Source organism: Dama dama, chromosome 13, assembly GCF_033118175.1.
Source record: "Dama dama isolate Ldn47 chromosome 13, ASM3311817v1, whole genome shotgun sequence".
In the NCBI taxonomy this organism is placed as follows: Eukaryota; Metazoa; Chordata; class Mammalia; order Artiodactyla; family Cervidae; genus Dama; species Dama dama.
In genome coordinates, this window is record NC_083693.1 from 30,213,309 (window position 1) to 30,231,950 (window position 18,642).

General features: G+C 58.5%; 1 protein-coding gene across 4 annotated transcripts; it reads right to left on the reverse strand.

Annotated features, from left to right (window-relative positions):
- Positions 1 to 270: 270 nt before the first annotated feature.
- On the reverse strand, positions 271 to 16,777 carry FURIN (furin, paired basic amino acid cleaving enzyme). 4 transcript variants are annotated; one of them, XM_061158756.1, is made up of 17 exons: positions 16,760 to 16,777; positions 15,796 to 15,911; positions 8,791 to 9,131; positions 8,299 to 8,397; positions 8,091 to 8,186; positions 7,670 to 7,798; positions 7,507 to 7,583; positions 7,136 to 7,224; positions 6,008 to 6,180; positions 5,275 to 5,487; positions 4,202 to 4,302; positions 3,979 to 4,082; positions 3,770 to 3,887; positions 3,476 to 3,655; positions 2,926 to 3,050; positions 2,703 to 2,813; positions 271 to 2,462 (listed from the first exon to the last, which is right to left on the reverse strand). In XM_061158756.1, exons 3-17 carry the CDS (start codon positions 8,965 to 8,967, stop codon positions 1,849 to 1,851), a joined length of 2,406 nt encoding a protein of 801 aa, XP_061014739.1. In that variant the 5' UTR covers positions 8,968 to 9,131; positions 15,796 to 15,911; positions 16,760 to 16,777; the 3' UTR covers positions 271 to 1,848. The 4 variants fall into 4 exon arrangements, with proteins under 4 accessions (XP_061014739.1, XP_061014737.1, XP_061014736.1 ...); XM_061158754.1 differs by lacking the exons at positions 15,796 to 15,911; positions 16,760 to 16,777 and adding an exon at positions 13,401 to 13,493; XM_061158753.1 differs by lacking the exons at positions 15,796 to 15,911; positions 16,760 to 16,777 and adding an exon at positions 12,625 to 12,783.
- Positions 16,778 to 18,642: the final 1,865 nt, after the last annotated feature.

Consider the following 18,642-nt stretch of genomic DNA (forward strand, 5'->3'; position numbering starts at 1 on the left):
CGCTCTCCACCCAGCTGGAGGCAAGGCCTGTGGCGGAGGAAGTAAGTGCTCAGCTGGTTCCACTCTGAGGCCTCATCTGTCCCACCCCTGGGGCTTGTCGCCAGCTACTGTCCCTTCCACACCCTCCTAAACCCCTCGGGAGATGGACTTTGGGCAGCTAGAGCAGGCAGGACATCATGTGGGCACATAACTCGCCCCAGCCCTCACCCCCGCCCCATCCTGGATGCAGTCCCACAGTCCTGGGAAGAATATCACACACTGGAGACCAGGTCTGGTTTGCATAGTCTGCACGTTTAATCACTTTAAAACCTCTAACATTATCTCGTGTCCATTAAATAGAACCAACAATGCTGGGCCTGTTTAAATTACAAGAAAAAAAAAAAAATCACTGTGCACCAACCCAGTATCTTACAAAACCAGCTGGGCTGGCCACGGGAGGGGCGGGTGGGTGTGGGAAGAGGAGGGGGCACCTCTGGGCAGGTGGCTGGGTGCCAGGAGGGGCTGGGGGAGAGAAAGAAAGAAAAGGGAGCTCCCAAATGGGAGGGGACTGATTGTCCTAATGGAAGGGGTGCAAAAGGCACGTCAGAAGAGGGAGACTTGGGGGGCAGGACAGGTCAGTGCTTTCTCCACCAGGGCACAGTGTTGGAGGGGGCTTGGTGCCACTGCCTGCCCACCCCTGGCACTTGGAGAACCAGTGACCCATGAGCCCTTGGCACGACTAGCCCCATCTCAAATGGACGACAGCCTGCCCCTTCCACCGTAATCCTCCTTCCCTAGGGCCCACTTGGCCTGGCCTGCCTCGTCAGTATCCGGGGCTCAGCTGCAGCCCATCCCCCACACCTCAGGCCCAGGGCAGCCGAGGGCAACAGCAGGGTGGACAGTGGGTGTGGGAGGGTGGATGGTCCAGCTGCTGCTACCCCCGTTAAAAATACAAAAAAAAAAACAAAAAAAAAAAAAACCCCAAAAAAACCAGCATCTAAAGTGAAATAATCACAAAGTGAAAATATATCCTCAAACAGCCCCTGAGATCCCCACAGGGGAAAGCAGCATCGGGTGGGAGGCGGGAGAGGCCGGCTGGGCCACCGTCCCTCCCCACCACCCACCCAGGGGCTCCAGGGCTGTGAGTGCCAACAGCCCAGAAAGCCCCGGGCTCAGAAAACAGGGACTCGGGCCCTGGCGGGAGGGGAGAGTGCTGGAGAGGGGAGGGTGGTCAGCACGCCAGCCTGGGGCCGGGCCAGCCTGGCGAGGCAGGCAGCCCACCCGCTGTGGTGGAGGTGGGCAGAGGGCCGAACGCACGTGGGCACACACGTGCGTGCCCCGGAAGCGCCTGCCCGGCCTTGGTCCCGTCCTTCGCTCACTGCTTATGCCTGAGGCTCACCAGAAATGCAGAACAGGGTCTGGACGCAGAAGCCCTTTAGAGAGGTGGCAGCCTCCTTCCGATACCCCCTAGGCTAGTCTCCTGCTGCCTGGATGGGGCCCATTATTGCTTTAGAGGGACGGGGAGAGGCAGGGGCCGCAGCCCTGGTCAGGAATCCCGGGAGGGCCGCCCCTCTTCACCGGGCGCTCTGGCTGGACCTTGGAAAGCTGCCCTAAAGGTTTCGCTCCTTTCTCCACACGGAGGGCTGCTGAGAGTGGGGACAGGCTCTCCCCCTATCCCCCGACACCCAACTGGCCCTGGGGTCCCACCTCAGGCCACCAGGGGGCCCAGGGGTAGGGTGGGAAGCCGTTTCTGACCCTCTTGCCTCCCGGTTGGGGTCCAAACCCAGTCCCAAGATAAAAAAATACTTTGGTGAATTAAAAAGTGCCCAAGGAGGGGATGGGCTCGAAGGGGCGGGCAGTAGGCGCTCGTCAAAGGGCGCTCTGGTCTTTGATAAAGGCGGTCCTCTCGCCCCGGCCCTCGTCCTCCTCCGAATCGGACGGGCACTCCTCCTGCCAGGCTTCGGGGGGCAGCCCCTTGTAGGAGATGAGGCCGCGGTCCATGGTGTACACTTTCACCCCTCGGAAGCTGAAGCCCGAGCGCAGCTGCAGGACCAGGAAGACGGTGACGAAGACCAGCACGATGAAGGCGCAGCTGAGGCCGGCCACCACCTCGGGCAGGTGTGAGGGCAGCAGGTCCGCCCGCAGCCTCGGCTCCGCTGCTACCTCCGCGGGCGGCGGCCCGGGGGGTGGCGGCGGCGGCGGGGGCGGCTGCTGCAGGGGCGACTCCCGGCTGCTCTGGCTCTGGCGCGAGCACTTCCGCTCCACGGGGTCCAGGGAGGCGTGGCTGGGGCAGCTGAGGCAGTCTGTGGGGGCGGGGCCCTGGCACGTGGCGCACGAGGTGTGGCAGGGCGTGCAGACGCTGGCCCGGATGATCTCCACGTCGTTCTCCGTGCTGTAGTGTGTGTCCAGGACTTGGGGAGCGAAGCCTGGGGGACAGTGCTGGACGCAGTTCTTCTGGTGCAGGGAGAAGCCTTCCTCGCACACTGCCCGGCAGGGGAGGGAGGGAAGGTGGGCGTCAGCCAGGCCGCCAAGGCTGCTGGGCCCCGAGCCCCAGGACATGGGCAGCCCTGGACAGAGTCACTGCTGTCCCCAGGAGCTCCCAGCCCCAGAACCCAACCCAGGGCCCCAGGATGTCCCTTCACATCCCCTTTCCTCCTTTAGGAGAGGCACCCTCTATCCCCGAAGTCTCAGGTCTCCAACCCCCTACAGTGCCCACGACTTACCCACACAGGCCTGGCTGGAAGTGAGGGTCTTACAGCCGATGCTCTCAGCGGGTGTGGGCAGCCCCTCAGCGGCCGTGCCATATAGCACGAGGGTGAACTTGGTCAGCGTCCCTATTGAGGGGCGTGGCAGAAGTCAGGAGGCACCAGGAGCATGCCTGCCCACCACCCCCAGACCCCACCAGTTCTTCTCCTGGACCCCGAGCCCTCAAGCATCCCCCAATACCATAGTTGTTGGCTTCGCTGGTGTTTTCAATCTCTAAGACCCACTCGCCAGAGGGATCCTCATCCCAGGAATGGGTCGTCATGAAGGCCCAGTCATTAAACCCATCTGCAGAGTAGTCGTGTGGCCTGGGGAGGAAGGTGCACCCAGCTGCCTGAAGCCTCTAGGGGGCCCCAGCCAGGGGGTGCCAAGCCCATAGCACACGGACCACACACCCTCCCCTGGTGCCACACCAGCCCCGCCGGGCTGGAAAGGCCTGCTGGTTATTTCCCAGGAGGCCAAATGTTCTCAGCTGGAACATTCTGGAAACATGCAAGGGAAAACTACATGCAGACTACACATGGGAAGGCACACAGATGTGGCATGTAATGGGCAGATGCAGGAACTCCTGCAATATGGGACAGTCCCATAGGACAAAAACCATCCCTCCCAAAAATGTCAATGTTTACCCCATGGAGAAGTATTTGTGGACCATCGGGGCTGTGTGAGTCAATGAATGAATGCGTGTGGATCCAAGGGACAGGACAGGCTGGGTGGGAGAGAGGGCAAGTACCTCGCAGCCAGCAGGGTGGAGCGGGTGCCCATTGGGCTGACCAGGTGGATGGCAAGGTCACCGCGGCGGTTATAGGACAGGGTGAGCCGCGCCTGAGCATGCTCCAGCCGCGTGATGTGGCTGGGCTCCCCCAGGCAGGCGGTCACGGTCTTCCGCACCTCCAGCCGCTTCCCGATGTCCCTGCAAGGAGCACGTGATGGGCTCTTGGGCTGGGTGGGGGTGGGGGTGCAGCAGGCACCCCGGCGACCCTTGGGTCCACCCTGCCCCTCCTCCCAGCCAGGGTCCAGCCCTCACTTGGGCTCAGTGAGGATGTCGATGATGCATTTCCGCTGGGGGGCCACCGTCGTCCAGTTCTGGGCCAGAGCCACCATGGCGCCGGCGTCCAACAGCCCATAGCCATACGAATGGCTCACTGTGGGGCAAGAGGGACGGGGTCAGCTGGGGGGGGCGCAGAGTGGCCCCCCAGGACCCTCAATCCAGCCCAGGAAGCACGGTGCCCTCACCTTTGCGGCCCACACCGTTGGTGGCCCAGTCATTGGCATTGAGGTGTGCTGGCTTTGAGGTCCGGACCACCAAGTGCTGCATGTCCCGCCAGGTGAGGTTCTTACTGCAAAGGAGGGACCGAAAGGCTCAGTCTCTTCCGAGAGACTCCAGGTGGAATCTGAGGGCTGCCCTGCAGGGGGCGCTGGGCGGGGACAGGCTGGCCCCTCGGTCCCCACCACTTACTTGGCCTCCAGGGTGAGAGCGATGATGCCTGCTGCCAGGGGGGCAGACGCAGAGGTGCCCGTGTGGGACTCTGTACACTTCTGCCGCAGGTCAGTGGTCACCTACAGGAGGATGATGACGTCGGGCATGTGACATGGGGAGGACACCAGAGGGGCCACCTGGCTGCCCTCCCTCTGTCCACAGGCCCTGAGCACCATAAATGGCATGGGAAGCCAGGGCCAAGATGCCTCGTTCCCACTTGCTGCCTTGCTAACTCACTGCCAACAGGCCAATGCCTGGCTCTTTCTAGGCCTGTTTCCCAGAGAATAACAGGGTTGAATTAAGGGTTGGAGATCACTGAGAGCAACGCAGGGCTTCCCTCGTGGCTCAGTGGTATACAGAATCCGCCTGCCAATGCAGGAGACATGGGTTCAGTCCCTGGGTCGAGAAGATCCCACATGCCAGGAACAACCAAGCCTGTGCACCACAAGTACTGAGCCCACATGCCCAAACTACTGAAGCCCAAGCACCCTAAAGCCCATGGCAACTAGAAAGTAGTCCCCGCGTGCCACAACTACAGAAAAGCCAGAGAAGCAACAGAGACCCAGCACAGCCAAAAACACATACATAAATGAAAATATAAGTCACTCAGTTGTATCCCAACTCTTTGCAACCCTATGGACTGTAGCCTGCCAGGCTCCTCTGTCCATGGCATTCTCCAGGCCAGAATGCTGGAGTGTGTTGCCATTCCCTTCTCCAGGGGATCTTCTCCATCCAGGGATCAAACTCATGTCTCCTGCATTGCAGGCAGATTCTTTACTGTCTGAGCCACCAGGGAAGCCCAAATAGATTGTTAAAACAAAGAAAGAGTGTGATGCATGTTTTTAGGGAGAGTTTTATCAGGGGCTTCACCAGTGGCTCCGTGACCCTCAAGAATCTTAGAGAGGTCCCCTAGCTCCCACACCATGATGCCTTCACCACCATCGCCCAGCCACGTGAGGGCAGAAGGCAGGTAGGGTCAGAAAGGTGGCCCTGGGCAGAGCCAGAAAGCGAGCAGCCCTATTTCCCCAGCCCCCTCCTGGGAAGAGACTCACGATCTGCTTCTCGTTCTGGTTGCCACTGCTGTAGGTGGTAGCCAGTGTGGACGAGCAGGCCTCACTGTACCAGGGCACGTTGCCGAACTGAGTGGCGCTGCTGATGGACAGCGTGTAGATGCTGTTGGTGTAGCCGTCGCAATTGCAGCTGTCATGTTCCCGGCCCCCGTTCCCTGAGGCCCAGACAAAGATGGAGCCCAGACCCCCACGGCCCTGTGGACAGAGCGGGTTGGGGTCACACAAGAACAGGACTTAGGGGAGGGGGGGGCCTGGTGGGAAGATGCTGCTTGAGACTAGGAAGGCTGGAGCATCCTTCTCCAGTGACTCTCTATCCAGCCCCTTCCCCCAGGGAGATCCCTGGTAGAGCTCTCTCATCTCTTTTTACACAAAAAGAGACCCAGTCCACTACCAAATTCCTCAGAGTGGTGATTCCAGACAGGGGTGCTGCATGCTGTGCTTAGTCACTCAGTTATGTGTGACTCCATGGACTGGCCTCTCTGCCCATGGGGATTCTCCAGGCAAGAATACTGGAGTGGGAGTTATGGGCAATTAGCATTTACTTTTCTCTTCCTGTCCTTAACATTTTAATAAACGTGATTTGTATAAATTAAACACAAGAATAAATAAATAGAAACAGAAAAACACAAAGAAAAAAGCATGGCAAAGACAGTGCCTACTTTGCCCCCTGACGCTAGGCCTGGTTTCCAGGGCTTGGCCAGGACCCCCACCTCACCTGGCTGACCCCCCGGAAGAAGGCCTCCTCAGCCAGGTGGGCTGGCCCATCCACGGTCTTGCCGTCGTCCTCGGGGCCCCAGCTGGCACTGTAGATGTGGATGTGGTTGGGGTTCAGGCCCAGTGAGCGTGCCTCCACCGCATCTGTCACTTCGCCGTCCAGCATGCGCACCCCTGGCCACGGAGGGGGGCACGGAGAAAGAGGCTGCGTGGGTCCAGCCGTCAAGGGCACCCCCAGGAGCACACCCAGCCCTGCACCCAGAGGGGAGGACAGAGGCTGGTGCTGGGAAACCCTGAGCCCCTGGCTTCTTGGGTGGCCTCTGCCTTTTGAAGACAAGACCCAGGGGAAAGGAGAGATCTCTCCAGCCCTCACCCACACATTTTGAACTGGGACAAGTCTCTGGGGTCTCAAAGGAGCACGGAGCTCAAGGCCCTTCAGAGTAGAAGGTGAGGTTTTAGGGCAACTCCCACTAAGAAACAATCCCCCCGGGACTTCCCTGGTGGTCCAGTGGTTCAGAACGCGCCTTGCAATGCAGGGGACATGGGTTCGATCCCTGGTCGGGGAACTAAGATCCCACATGCCACAGCACAACTAGGCCAGTGCGCCAGAACTACTGGGCCAGCACACCACAGCCAGAGCCTGTGTGCTGCAGGAAACATCCTATGTGCCACAACCAAGACTTGATGCAGTCAAATAAATATTAAAAACAAATAAACACTCCTCCCGCCCTGTAGCACAGGGCCACCAGCAGAAGGCGATGCATTCAGCTCTTTGAGCTGTGACTCTTTGCGGCCCTGTGACCCTCCCAGGCACCTCTGTCCATGGGATTCTCCAGGCGAGAATACTGGAGTGGCTTGCCATGCCCTCCTCTGGGGGGGTGGTGGTCTTCCCCACCCAGGGATCGAACCTGAGTCTCCTACATCCTCTGCATTGGCAGGCAGATTCTTTACCCACTGAGCCACCTGGGAAGCCCCTCTGAGTTGCTAAGAACCCTCTACAGAAGAGCCATGTGGTCAGAAGGATGCACAGCAGGGAACTGAGGAACACTGATTGGATGGGAAGTGAATAAAGAAGAATCCCACCGGAAAGGGTGGTCCTGAAGACAGGGTGGCCAAGGCCCACACCCACCTCCAATGCGGGCGTTGTAGGCCACACCTACGCCACAGACACCATTGTTGGCCACCGCCGCCACCTCTCCCGCACACCGTGTACCATGCCTGCCGGGGTCAAGAGCACAGCGTTAGCAGTGGACAGAGCATGGCGGGGCGGCCTGCGGAGCAGGAGGGGCCACACGCCCCTCCACCTTAGCCTGCTGGCCCGCGTCTGTACAGACACCCCCCGCCACACACACACACAGACACTCTCCACTCTGCCCAGGCCCTCCCTCAGCGCCCCAGCCAGACCAGGACTGTGGAAAAGACTTCAGCCTCTCAGACAGGGCTGATCTGCTTTCTTGGTGGAAATGAGAAAGGAGACAGAGGCCAGGGACCATTTCTTACCTGTTGTCATTCATCTGCGTGTACCGGGGCTGGGGGTCAGGGTCCTGATCATTGACATCGAAGCTGGCCCCAGGATCCTGGAAGGGAGGTGGCCATCATAGGGTCAGCCTGGACACTCCAGCAGAGCAGGACCGTCCCTGGACTCCCCTCCCCGCCTCCTCACATAATTGCCTGCCAAGTCTGGGTGGTTCTTCTCGATGCCGTCGTCCAGGATGGAGACCACGATGCCGCGCCCCGTGTAGCCCTGGGCCCAGGCCTCCTTCACATTCAGGTCCCGCTGGGTGACGCCAGACTGCAGAGACACCCACCCCCATCACCCAGCGCTTAGGAGACGAGGTCTCCTAAGCCCCTTCTCCACAAGCCCCTTCTCCACCCGCCCCTGCTCCTGAGATGCCACCACTGGGCTCCATGGAATTATCAAGAACTCTGGGAGGACACTCCCCAAGGCTTAGCAGGATGGGCAAGAAAGAGACAAGAAGCAGACAGAGGCAGACCGACAGGAAGCCTCAGGGTCAGCCCTGTCTGCACATGGGACCCCTGAGTGGAGAGATGGATGGATGGAGGCAGCCGGGGAGGCCACGTACCAGGTACCACTGCTGGGGAAACTTGGGGTCCGTGGGCTCCTGGTATATGTCCCGTTTGGCCCGTCGCTTTGCCACCTGCTGCTCCAGCCACTTAACCTGTGAAGCAGTGAGGGGGAGACGGTGTAGGAGGGGGAGGAGGGAAAGAGAGCGGGCCTCCGGAGAATGGAAGGGGAAGGCTGGCGGCGGGAGGGGCCGAGGCCGCACTCACTTGAGGTTCCCGCTGCAGCCGGCTGTGCCTCAGGCGGTGAGGAGACAGGGACCGCTTTGTCACCGCTCGATGCCAGAAGTGGTAATAGTCACCGAAGATCTGTAACAAAGCAGGGAGACTGAGCTGGGCTTTCCATCTGTCAGTCCCTGGGGAGGCGAGGGGGCGGGGGTGGACAACCAGTTGCAAGGGGAGGCTCAGGATGGCAGGCTGGGTGGTGGGCATCCGCTTCCTGCCCGGGACCCAGCAAGAAGGTGCAGGTGAGGCTGAGGGGGCCTCACCCACCCTCACCTCCTGGGACACACCAGTCCACTGAGTAACCTAAGCTAGAAGCCCAAGGGCAGGACAAGCCTCCACTCTCCCCGCTGGCTACCCAGGTGGCCCGGCGAAGACAAGCCCCTGAGTTCCCGTGCCAGGTGTCAGCAACCCTGCCCCCACGGGCCCACCCCTAGGTGATGTCCTACGCCAAGGCCAGCCAGAGGGAGCAACACCTACCTGGCCCAGGTTGAGGAAGCCATGCTTGCGTGCCACGTGGTCAGCGACGGCTGGGCCTCCAGGAATGTGCACAGCCCAGGTGTTGGTGAAGACCTTCTCTCCGTGGGCATCGGCCACCAGCAGGACCAAGGCTCCCGCTGCTGCTACCACCCAGAACAACCAGGGCCTCAGCTCCATGGGGGGGGACAGGTGGCCGGGACCCCGGAGCCCCCGTCTCCTTGGCCTGGTCACAGGGCCTGGGCTCCGGCGTACCTGCTCACTGCCTGTGGCCCGGGGCTGACTGGTGGGGGCATGGGGCCGAGACGGGCAGGGCTGTGCAGGGAGGAGGCAGGCTGCCGGCTCTGAGGGAAGCAAGGGAGGGAAAGGTGGAGAGTCAGTCCCTCCCGCGGGCACGCACTAAAGCTGCTTTCCCACTCCTCAGCTCACTCCAGGCCTGAAAGGGCCTCTGGGGGGTGAGGGGTGAAAACCTGGCCCCCCAACAGCCAGATAGATGGAGCGATGGACCTCTTCCACACACAGGAATACGGAAGTGGGAAGATGAGGATGAAGGCTCGAGTCACTCCAAACCAGAAGCAACCACTGAATAAATGCTTCCCAGAATCTAAGTCCAAAAGGTGGGGTATAAAGCAGCAGGTACCCACAATCCCGTTTTTGTTTTGAAAGAAACTATTTATACACATACACGTATATTTATATAAAACCACAGGACGTAATCTGGAAGGACACATGCTGACAACGGTTTTCTCAAGACGGTGATAATTACGAGTAACGGTTATTTTCTTCTTCGTGTCGCTGTATGTTTTCCAAATGACTCAGGTATATTTTGTAAAAGGGTAAAATGTTGACTTTTAAAGTTTTTTAATGGGCGGCACCTACACAGCTCACTAGGGCTTCCTGGTTCAGACCCAGCCGTGGGGAGTTACCTGCAAAGACTCATAGCCTCTGGCAAGAAAGAGGGGGCCACCTAAGATGGGGTGTGGGCTCTGGGGGCTGAGCAAGGGAAAGGAGGATCACAGTGGCTTCACCCTCCCTCTATGGCCCAGGCCATCAGCAAAGTCAGGGGGCCCAGGCTCTCTTTTTACACAGTTTCCTGGGAGACGACAGGGCCACCCAGTCCTGGCCTGGAGGCCTCCAGCAGCCCCCTTTGGTGGCTCCACGCCCACCAGCCTTGCGTCATCTGAGCCCAGGCAGCCAGGGCAAACACTGGCTGCTGAGCCAGGAGCGCTAAGGTGAGGCTGAATCAATAGTCCGCATGTTGTTTTTCCTCCTTCAGCAAACAGAGAGCGGGACCTCTCCGCCTGGGGCCACATAACTGTCCCCACACAGGGCCCCTGGCTAGCCAGAAGCCTAACCCCTAGGGTGGGGAGAAGCTGGGGAAGGTCCTGGAGGTGTCCCGCCTCAGCGCCAAGCTTGTTGAGCCTGCCCACACGGCCCTGGTTGCCCCCACCCCTCCTGGGCCCAGCCCCACAGGACGTCACTCTGCTGGACAGCAAAGTGAAGCTCCGCAGCCCATCCAGGCCCTGGGGAGGCGGACCAGAGGGCTCACCACTGGGAAAACTCACGTTGCCCGGGGCTGCCCTCAGCACCCCCAGCCTCCCTGCCCGCTCCTCCTGTACTCCCACCCTGCAGGCTGGAGAGCATCAACTCACAATTCCTGGAGTATTTTCAGTTTACACCAAAATAACCTGACAGCTGATGGCAGGAGGCACCCACAAGGCAGCTCCTCCTCACCCCCGATGGGCAGAGTCCATAGAGTTCCCGGACGGGCCGGGAAGCCACTGCCCCATGATGCCTTGGGCGACCAAGTTCCAGAGAGCTGGTCTGAGCAAAGGCTGGGCAGCCCTTGGGGAGGGTAAGGGTTGGAGGGGGGGGTTGAAGGGGCCCCGTGCCCCTCACTTACCAGAGGATGTAGAGCCCTAGAGGCAGGGCCTTATAGAAACAAGTTCTCGTCTCCCCTTCCTGACACCAGAACTGCCTCTTGGGTTCAGACGTCAAGCAAGGCCACCTCCTGACCACAGAGCTGTGAGCCATACTGTACCCCTCCACACACACACATCAAGACTGGGTTCATCTGGGTCTAGCCCAAGTTCTGGCATATTGTGGGTGGAATCGCAGCTGCTTGGTGATAAAGGTGATTATTTAATTACCTTGCAGCACCCAAAAAGGAAGCGGGCTTCAGGCACAACCAAACAATCCTTCAAGAAAGGACTGGCCTCCATCTGCTCAGCATCCCCAGACACACTGAGCCGTGGATATGACCGCTTGAAGCCGTCTCTCTTCCACAGAGCTTGAAGCCCCAAATAGCCCTGCCTCAGCATCCTGGAAGCAGGGAGGATGGCCCCCACCTCAAAGAACAGGCGTTGAGAACAATAAATGAATGGGCTGCTTCTCCCCACCCCCATCCTAGATTCTGACTCACCCTCTGAGTCCCTGTTCGGCTTAAACCGGTAGGCTTGCCATATTTCCAGCCTCCTGTGAAGCCCTCTATGGGGCTCTACTCCAGGCCTGGCCACAGAGAGACCTGTGGGTGCTCTTCCCGGCTGTGTTCTCTTCTCCCGCCCCAGGAATCTCCTGACGCAGCCAGCCTCTCCAAGGCATCCGCACTGAACCTCACCCAGGTCCGGCTGCTGTTTCCCAGACATCAGGGGGTCTGGTGTGTTCAGGGCTGCTTGGGAAGACTGGTTCCTTCTTTCCAGCAGAGACACCGAACCAGCTCCTGTAGCAGGCACTGATGGCTCCCCTGAAATTCTGAATCCCAGCCTTTGCTCAATTACTCATTTGCTGTGTGATCTTAGGTCACTTCCTCTCTCTGTCTGGGCCTCAGTTTTCCTAGGTGGTAAAAACTGCTAGACCAGAGGTTTTCAAACTTTTTTTGAAAGCCACAGAATCCTCTTTTTAAAAAAAAAAAAAAAGAAAAAGAAAAATCAAATCTTACGTGGAAGCCCAATATAGGACATCAACTTGGGCGGCTCTAGAACAGGAGTCAAGCTTGGCTCCTCTCCTTGGCTGTCTCCACACCTGGCCAGCGGCTGCCCAGCCCTTACTAGGCCACATCACCTGGGTTTCCCTCCCATTTTCCGAGGCAGAAAGAATTTCGACACCCTCCTGGGGAGGAGGGTCTGCATCCCGGGGGGTAAGGGGTGAGCGGACGGCGGGAAGGAGGCACTGACCTGACAACCGACTGCTGTTAAGACCTGTCTGGCAAGCAGGCCACCCCACGGGGGCAGCAAGGGCCTCGGCCAGGCCTTCGCGGGAGCCAGCCTCCCCGCGCCCGCAGAGCCCGCACCTGAGTGTCTCGCCGCCCAGGTGTGCGGGCGGGGACGAGGCCCAGGCTGTGAATAATCCCCTCCGCCGCGAGCAGCCGCTCCGCCCCTCCCCCGGCGAGAGCGCAGGCCCTCCCTAGCCACGGAGTGGGCGAGCCGGCGGCGGCTGCCCCCAAGGACGACGGGGAGGCGGGAGCACCCGGCGCCTCTGGAATCCTCTCCCCATCCCGCCCCCGGCGGGGGCCCCCGCGGGCGCTTCCTGGGGCCAGAGGGCTCGCCCCGGCCCCAAGCGGAAAAGCACCGGCACCCGCGGGGCCCGGCACGCTCAGGTGGGCTGCGGGATGCCCTTCCTGCTCCCCGCGGCTCCACCTTCCGCACCGGCCCGCGGGCCAGTTCCGAAAGCCGGGCGGGCATCTGGGCCCGGGCTGCCTCTGCGCCAGCGACCCCGACCCTCCCCCGGCCTGGGCGCTCGAGCCGCGGAGCCCGCTCCTCCGGCAGAGCGGCCCAGTCTCCTCGGGCCCGGCTCCCGGCGCGCTGCCTCCCCCCGGGGCCCCGCGCCCTCGCTGCTTACCCTAGGGAGCCCGGGCGGGGAAACTTTTCCAGGCGAGCGCCGGGGCGGCTCAGGCGCCCCTCGGCCGAGCGGAGAGCCCGGCTCTTGGGGGCCTGGGCTAGGCGCGATCTCCGCGCCCGGCAGCAGCGTCACCGCGGCCTCGGCCGGGCCGGCGACCAGGGCAGGGCTCGGCCTCCGCTCCGGCTCCGGCTCCGGCGCGGGCGGGGGCAGCGGCCGGGCCGCGGCGGCGCGGCTTGTTTACTCGGGCCGCTGTCAGCGGCTGCGGCGGCCCGGGCTCCTCCTCCTCCGCCGCCGCGCCCCTCCCCCTCGCGGCGCCACCTCCGCGCTCCCGGCCGCCGCCGCCGCCGCCGCCCAGCCGGCCCGGCCCGCCGCGCCGCCCATGCCGCCCGGCCCGGGCCCGCGTTCCGAGCGGGAGCGCCGGGGCCCCGAGGCCTTCCGGGGCGCCTGCCGCCTCGGGCTCCAGCTCGGGGCAGAGGTAGGAAGTGGGGCGGCGATCCCAGAGCCCTCGCAGCCGCTCGACGGGTCCCCCAGGCCCCACTGCCAGCGCCCCCGCCCCCCGGGCTCGGCTGTTAGCCCCGCGATCTCCCCGGGCCGGCGGGCGTGGAGACCTGAACTCGGCACCCCGGGCAGAGGTTGGGAAGGACTCGAGGCGTCACTCTGAGCCCAGTCTCGGCCGGATTCTGGGGGAGTTGGGCTTCTCCCCCACCCCCGCCACTTCCCCACTCCTAAGCCACGAGTTTGGGCACGACCGGGTTAAGTGCCCTGGGATGACGCACCTGGAGTACCCCCCTTGAGGTCGGGCTTCACTGCGTCTGGGCAAACTTCCTCGTGGCCTACAGTTAGAAGACTCACGACTTTATTTGCATTTATATAGACAGGTGGATGAGCAGAACAACTAGCCCATCCCCTTTTAATTTTTTTAAACTTTTTTTTTTTTCAACTCCAACTGCCTGCGAGGCACCAGGTCAATCACTTTATATTATCTCCTTCTTATGTACACTATTTAATCCGCATAATCCTTTCATGCTGACATTATTAATCCCATTTTACAGATAAGAAAACTGAGGCGCACAAGGTTTAAATAATTTGCTGAATGTCCCACAACTAACAGGCCTCAGATCCCAGAAGAGATCTGGGGCTTTGGCAGAGCCTGAATCTGAGCTCCTTGCAATATACCACCCGGCTCCTCTCCCTCCCTGGGTCCCTGCCCTAGAAAACGTCTGTGCTACTTGGCTGAGGCCATCACTGCTTGAGCTGAGAAAGAAAAGAGGGGAAGTGTGGCCAAGAGTTCCACAGGCTGGGTTATTTCAAGGTCACAGAGCGGTCTCTGCCCATCCCTTCCTGCCCCCTTTGAGATAACCTGGCAGAACAGTGTTATCCTGTGACCTCTTCAGTACAGGTTTGGGGATGATGAGGAAAACGGATCAGGATGTTCTGAGCTCTTTCCCATGTGTTAACTTGCTCCATGCTTACCATGGATCCTGCAAGGTGGATACAGTTTTCCTTTAGGCAGCTTTCATGTATCACTGTCTGCACTTTACACAGGAGGAAACTGAGGCCCAGAGAAGTTAGTAGCATTTGTAAAGTAACTCACTAGGTGACAGTCAACCCCCAAACCTGAGTTCAAGTTGCAGCAGCACTATTTTAAACTGTGCCAACCTTAGACAATGATTTGAGCAAACTCCGGGAGATAGTAGGGAGATAGAATAGGAAATGGCAACCTACTCCAGTATTCTTGCCTGGGAAACTCCACGCACAAAGGAGCCTGGTGGGCTACAGTCCACGGGGTCGCAAACAGTCAGACACAACTGAGTGAGTAACACTTTTACGTTACGGGAGATAATGTAGTTCAGAGGAGCCTGGCATGCCGCAGTCCATGGGATTGAAAAGAGTCGGAATTGTCTTAGCAACTGAACGACAGTGACAACACCTTAATTCTCAGAGCCTCAATTTACCCCTCTGTAAAATGGGGATAATATTGAACCAGAGAGATAACATACTATTTGGGTACCTAGATAAACAGCACAAAAACCAGAAACTTGGGGAAGAATCTGGGGTCCTGATATTTGAGCAGGGAGGTGAGTCGGGTTGGTCCTCTTTCTGAATGGGAACTGTTCTCCCCACCACAATCACCAGGGAGCAAAGACTCTTCGGGGCCACCCCGGGGTAGCCCCAACCAGCAGCTCCAGCTGCAGTAGGGAAAACAATGCTTCTGCAGTCAGACCTAGGCAGGAAGTGAGTCACGGTTCTTCCCAAGTCTGTGAGCAAGACAACCCTGTTGAGGGGAAACAGGGACTCGGCTGGCCCCACCTCGCCTCTGAGTCCCTCTGTGCCCTTCCCGGTTGTCCCCTGGCCTACAAGAAAAGTCAGCCCGGAAAGAAAGCAGGGCTGTCTGCCTCTCAGTGCCCCGCCCGTCCTGGAGGCTGGCCCAGGGAAGCTGCAGTGGGCCTGAGGAGGAGGAAGGGGCACTGAAGCGTCCCAGTTTCTCCCACCAGCCTGTGCCTCCAATGCCGCCTTTGGCATAAGGAGAATTCTTTAAACTGTTGTTCAGAGGGGCATCTCCAAGGGGAGAAGAGGACTGAGAGCCTATCACAGGGCATCCCCACCTTAGTCTCGCTCCTATTTTAGGGTTGTATTTTACAGCAATTCGGTTGTTAAAAAAGAATGGGGAGGGACTTCCCTGGTGGGTCCAGTGGTTCAGACTCTGTGCTTCCACTGCAGGGGATGCAGGTTCGATCCCTGGTCGGGGAACTTAAGATGTCCTGCAAGCTGCTCAGCCAGGCCAAAAAAAAAAAAAAAAAGAATGGAAGCCACTCCCCTTGAGAAAAACCTTCTGGAGAGAATCCCGCCTTGCCACAGCTGGTGACTGCTAGTCAACTTCATCTCCTGGAGCAAGTCCTAAAGGCAGGTTTTGTTCTCTTTATCACTCCCAAGAATTTATCTGAGGCTTAAGGCCTGAAGGAGCTAAACTGCTTGCTAAACCCCTCTGACTTGGGGCCTCAGTAAGCTCATGGGCCTCTGGACACGAGTTATCAGTTTTACACGCGGTTATTACAACAGGGGCACCAAATGACCGAAGCCCGGCAATGGGGCTGGGGGGACAACCTGTGGGGTTGCACAGGGCCTCGTGGGTAAGGCCTGAGGGAGGAACGGGCTGTGAGTAGTTCCTACCTTCCTAGCAGGGGGCCGGAAGAAGGGTCCAACCAGGCCTTTCTTTATCCCTGGATTTGAGGCTAACCATCCAGGTGGCTCTGCTTCCCAGGTGGCTCAGTGGGTAAAGAATCCGCCTGCAATGTAGGAGACACAGGAGATGTGTGTTCAGTTCCTTGGCTGGGAAGATCCCCTGGAGAAGGGCATGGTAACCCACTCCAGTATTCTTGCCTGGAGAATCCCATGGACAGAGGAGCCTGGAAAGCTATAGCCCATGCAGTCACAAAGAGTTGGACACGACTAAGTACACATACACAGCCAGGTGGCTCAGTGAAGAATCTGCCTGCAATGCAGAAGACCAGGGTTTGATCCCTGGGTCAGAAGGATTCCCTGGAGAAGGGAATGGTTACCCACTACAGTGTTCTTGCCTGGAGAATCCCATGGATAGAGGAGCCTGTTGGGCTATAGTCCTTGGGGGTCACAAAGAGTCGGACACAACTGAGCAATCTGGGGAGACCTCCAAGAGCAACTGGTGTCCTGTGATAAAATCCACCCATTCACCCTTACCTCAAGAACTCCTGTTGTCCCCTTGGAGTGCCCCCTGGCACCCCTTCCTCTCAAAATCTCTTCCCTCCTCTCTCAGACACCTCAAACAAAGCCTTCAGGATTAAACAAAGCATGCAGGATCTTAGTTCCCCAACCAGGGATGAACCCTCACCCTCTGCAGTGGAAGCTCAGAGTCTTAACCACTGGATCGACAGGGAAGTCCACCACCTCCACCAACACCCACTACATCCACACATGCGTGGAAGAGCAGACAGCAACATTTAATTGGGGTTTTCTCTTCTCTAAAAGAGCAGGATTTGAAAGCTTTCTGTTGTTTTCTTTTTGCTTACCTGCACGCTCAGAAATTTCTACAATAACTTTTAGAATAAGATAATTAAAATGTTTAAGTCATGCAAAACTGAATAAAGCATGCCCATACTTCACCAACTAGCTCCAGAACACCTGGGGTCCATCCCGAATGCTGCTGAGACAACAGTCAGGCTCCTCCTGTCCCGTCACAGGGCAGGGCCCTTCCAGTTCTAGCTAAACCGCTTTGGGAAAACCTCCTTTATACGACAGGCAAACTGGGTGTCTGTGTGGGTGGGGGGAGGAGCGAGGAGTGATGTGGCGGTGATGTATCAGGTCACGCTGGGACAGGATCGCAGTTCGACCAGCCCTTCTCCTGGTCCTAATTATTAGGCTAGGTCCATGCTTACCTTTTACCTGCAGGTTCTGCCGCATCCCCAAGTCACTGCTCAGCTTAAGGGTTCCCTCCTGCCAGCTCTGTGTCTTCTGCTTTGCCCGCACTGCCCGGCCAGTGCTGCCCATGACTGGGCAACAAATAGGTGCTTTGGGTGCAGTCTGAATGCTGAGCCCTGGAACCTCAAGCTGAGCCCCTTAGGACTTGTCTTTAGGAAGCCAACAACCACCCCTGGGAGAGATAGAAGGATACGCACCAGGAGCTTCCTGAAGCTTCATCTTCCCTCTGGCCTTGCAGCTCCAAGAAGCTCTGCCCTTCCTTCTCTCTCTTGATACAACAATGTAAAAACAATCAGTTAACATGACTTCTTGTTGAATTTTCCTATCAGTTCTATTATCAGAACAGGATTTCTCTGCCTCGACACTATTGACATCTTGAGCCAGATTATTCTTGTTTGGGAAACTGTACTGTGCATGCTAGGATGGTTTAGCAACATCCCTGGTCTCTGAACACAAGGGGCCAGTAGTACCCCCACCCGGATTACTGTTAGGGGAAGCACACTGGCTGAAACTGCCCACCCTGGCCAGGCACCATCGTAACTATTTGCGTGAGTTATTTTACAACAGGAGGTCCTGCTAAGGAACACAGAACTAATAAGCCACCACCAACCAGAAGAGTTCGGGAAAGGGCCAAAGGAGATGCCACATGTCCTTCCATCTCCCAGAATCCTCCTCGCTGGCATCCATCTTGGCTGAGCAAAGCATGTGTGACCAGGAAGGACCCTGAGTCAGAGTGATTGGCCAGAGACAACCCGGAAACTAATCCCATCACCATAAAACCCAAGACCACAAGCCACGTGGGAGAGCAGTTCTCCTGGCTTCCCTCACCCTCCTGCTCTCCACCCGGCCACCTCTTCCCAGTATAGCCGCTCGCTTTGTCAGCTCATGTGTCTCCTTGGACAGTTCACTTCCGAGTGTTAGAAGCCCCCTCACAGGCCCTGGAAGGGGTCCCCCTTCCTGCAACATCATAACAACCAAAAATGTCTCGTACGCTTAGTTGCTCAGTCGTGTCGGACTCTTTGCGGCCCCACGGACTTAACTTTCCCCTATGGAGCCCACCAGGCTCCTCTGTCCATGGGATTCTCCAGGCAAGAATACTGGAGTGGGTTGCCATTTCCTTCTCCATAAAATGTCTCGAGACACTGTCAAATGTCCCCTCAGGGAGGGACAAAACTGCTCCCGGCTGAGAACCACTGGTTCAGAGTGAAAAGTGGGAGTGACTCGGGAGAGGGTCGGTGTGCCAGGGTTGCGGGCAGCAGGGGCCATGTGCCGGGAACTGCAATGAGACAGCTGGCAACAAGAGAGAAAACTCCCAAACCCCAAACCACCTGGCCGGGCAGGGCAACAATGGGGCCATTTAGGGTGCAGGGCAAACAATCTTCTGTATCTCCCCGACATCTGAGGACACGGCTCTCAAGAACGTTAATGATAATGCTGAATTGAGGAGAGGAACCATCACACTCTGTTTACTGAGGTGGGGAAGCGGGTGAGACAGCTCTGCATTAAATATGTATTTGGAAAGCAGACAAAAGTGGTGGCTTAGGGAAGAGGGGCGGGGCAGAG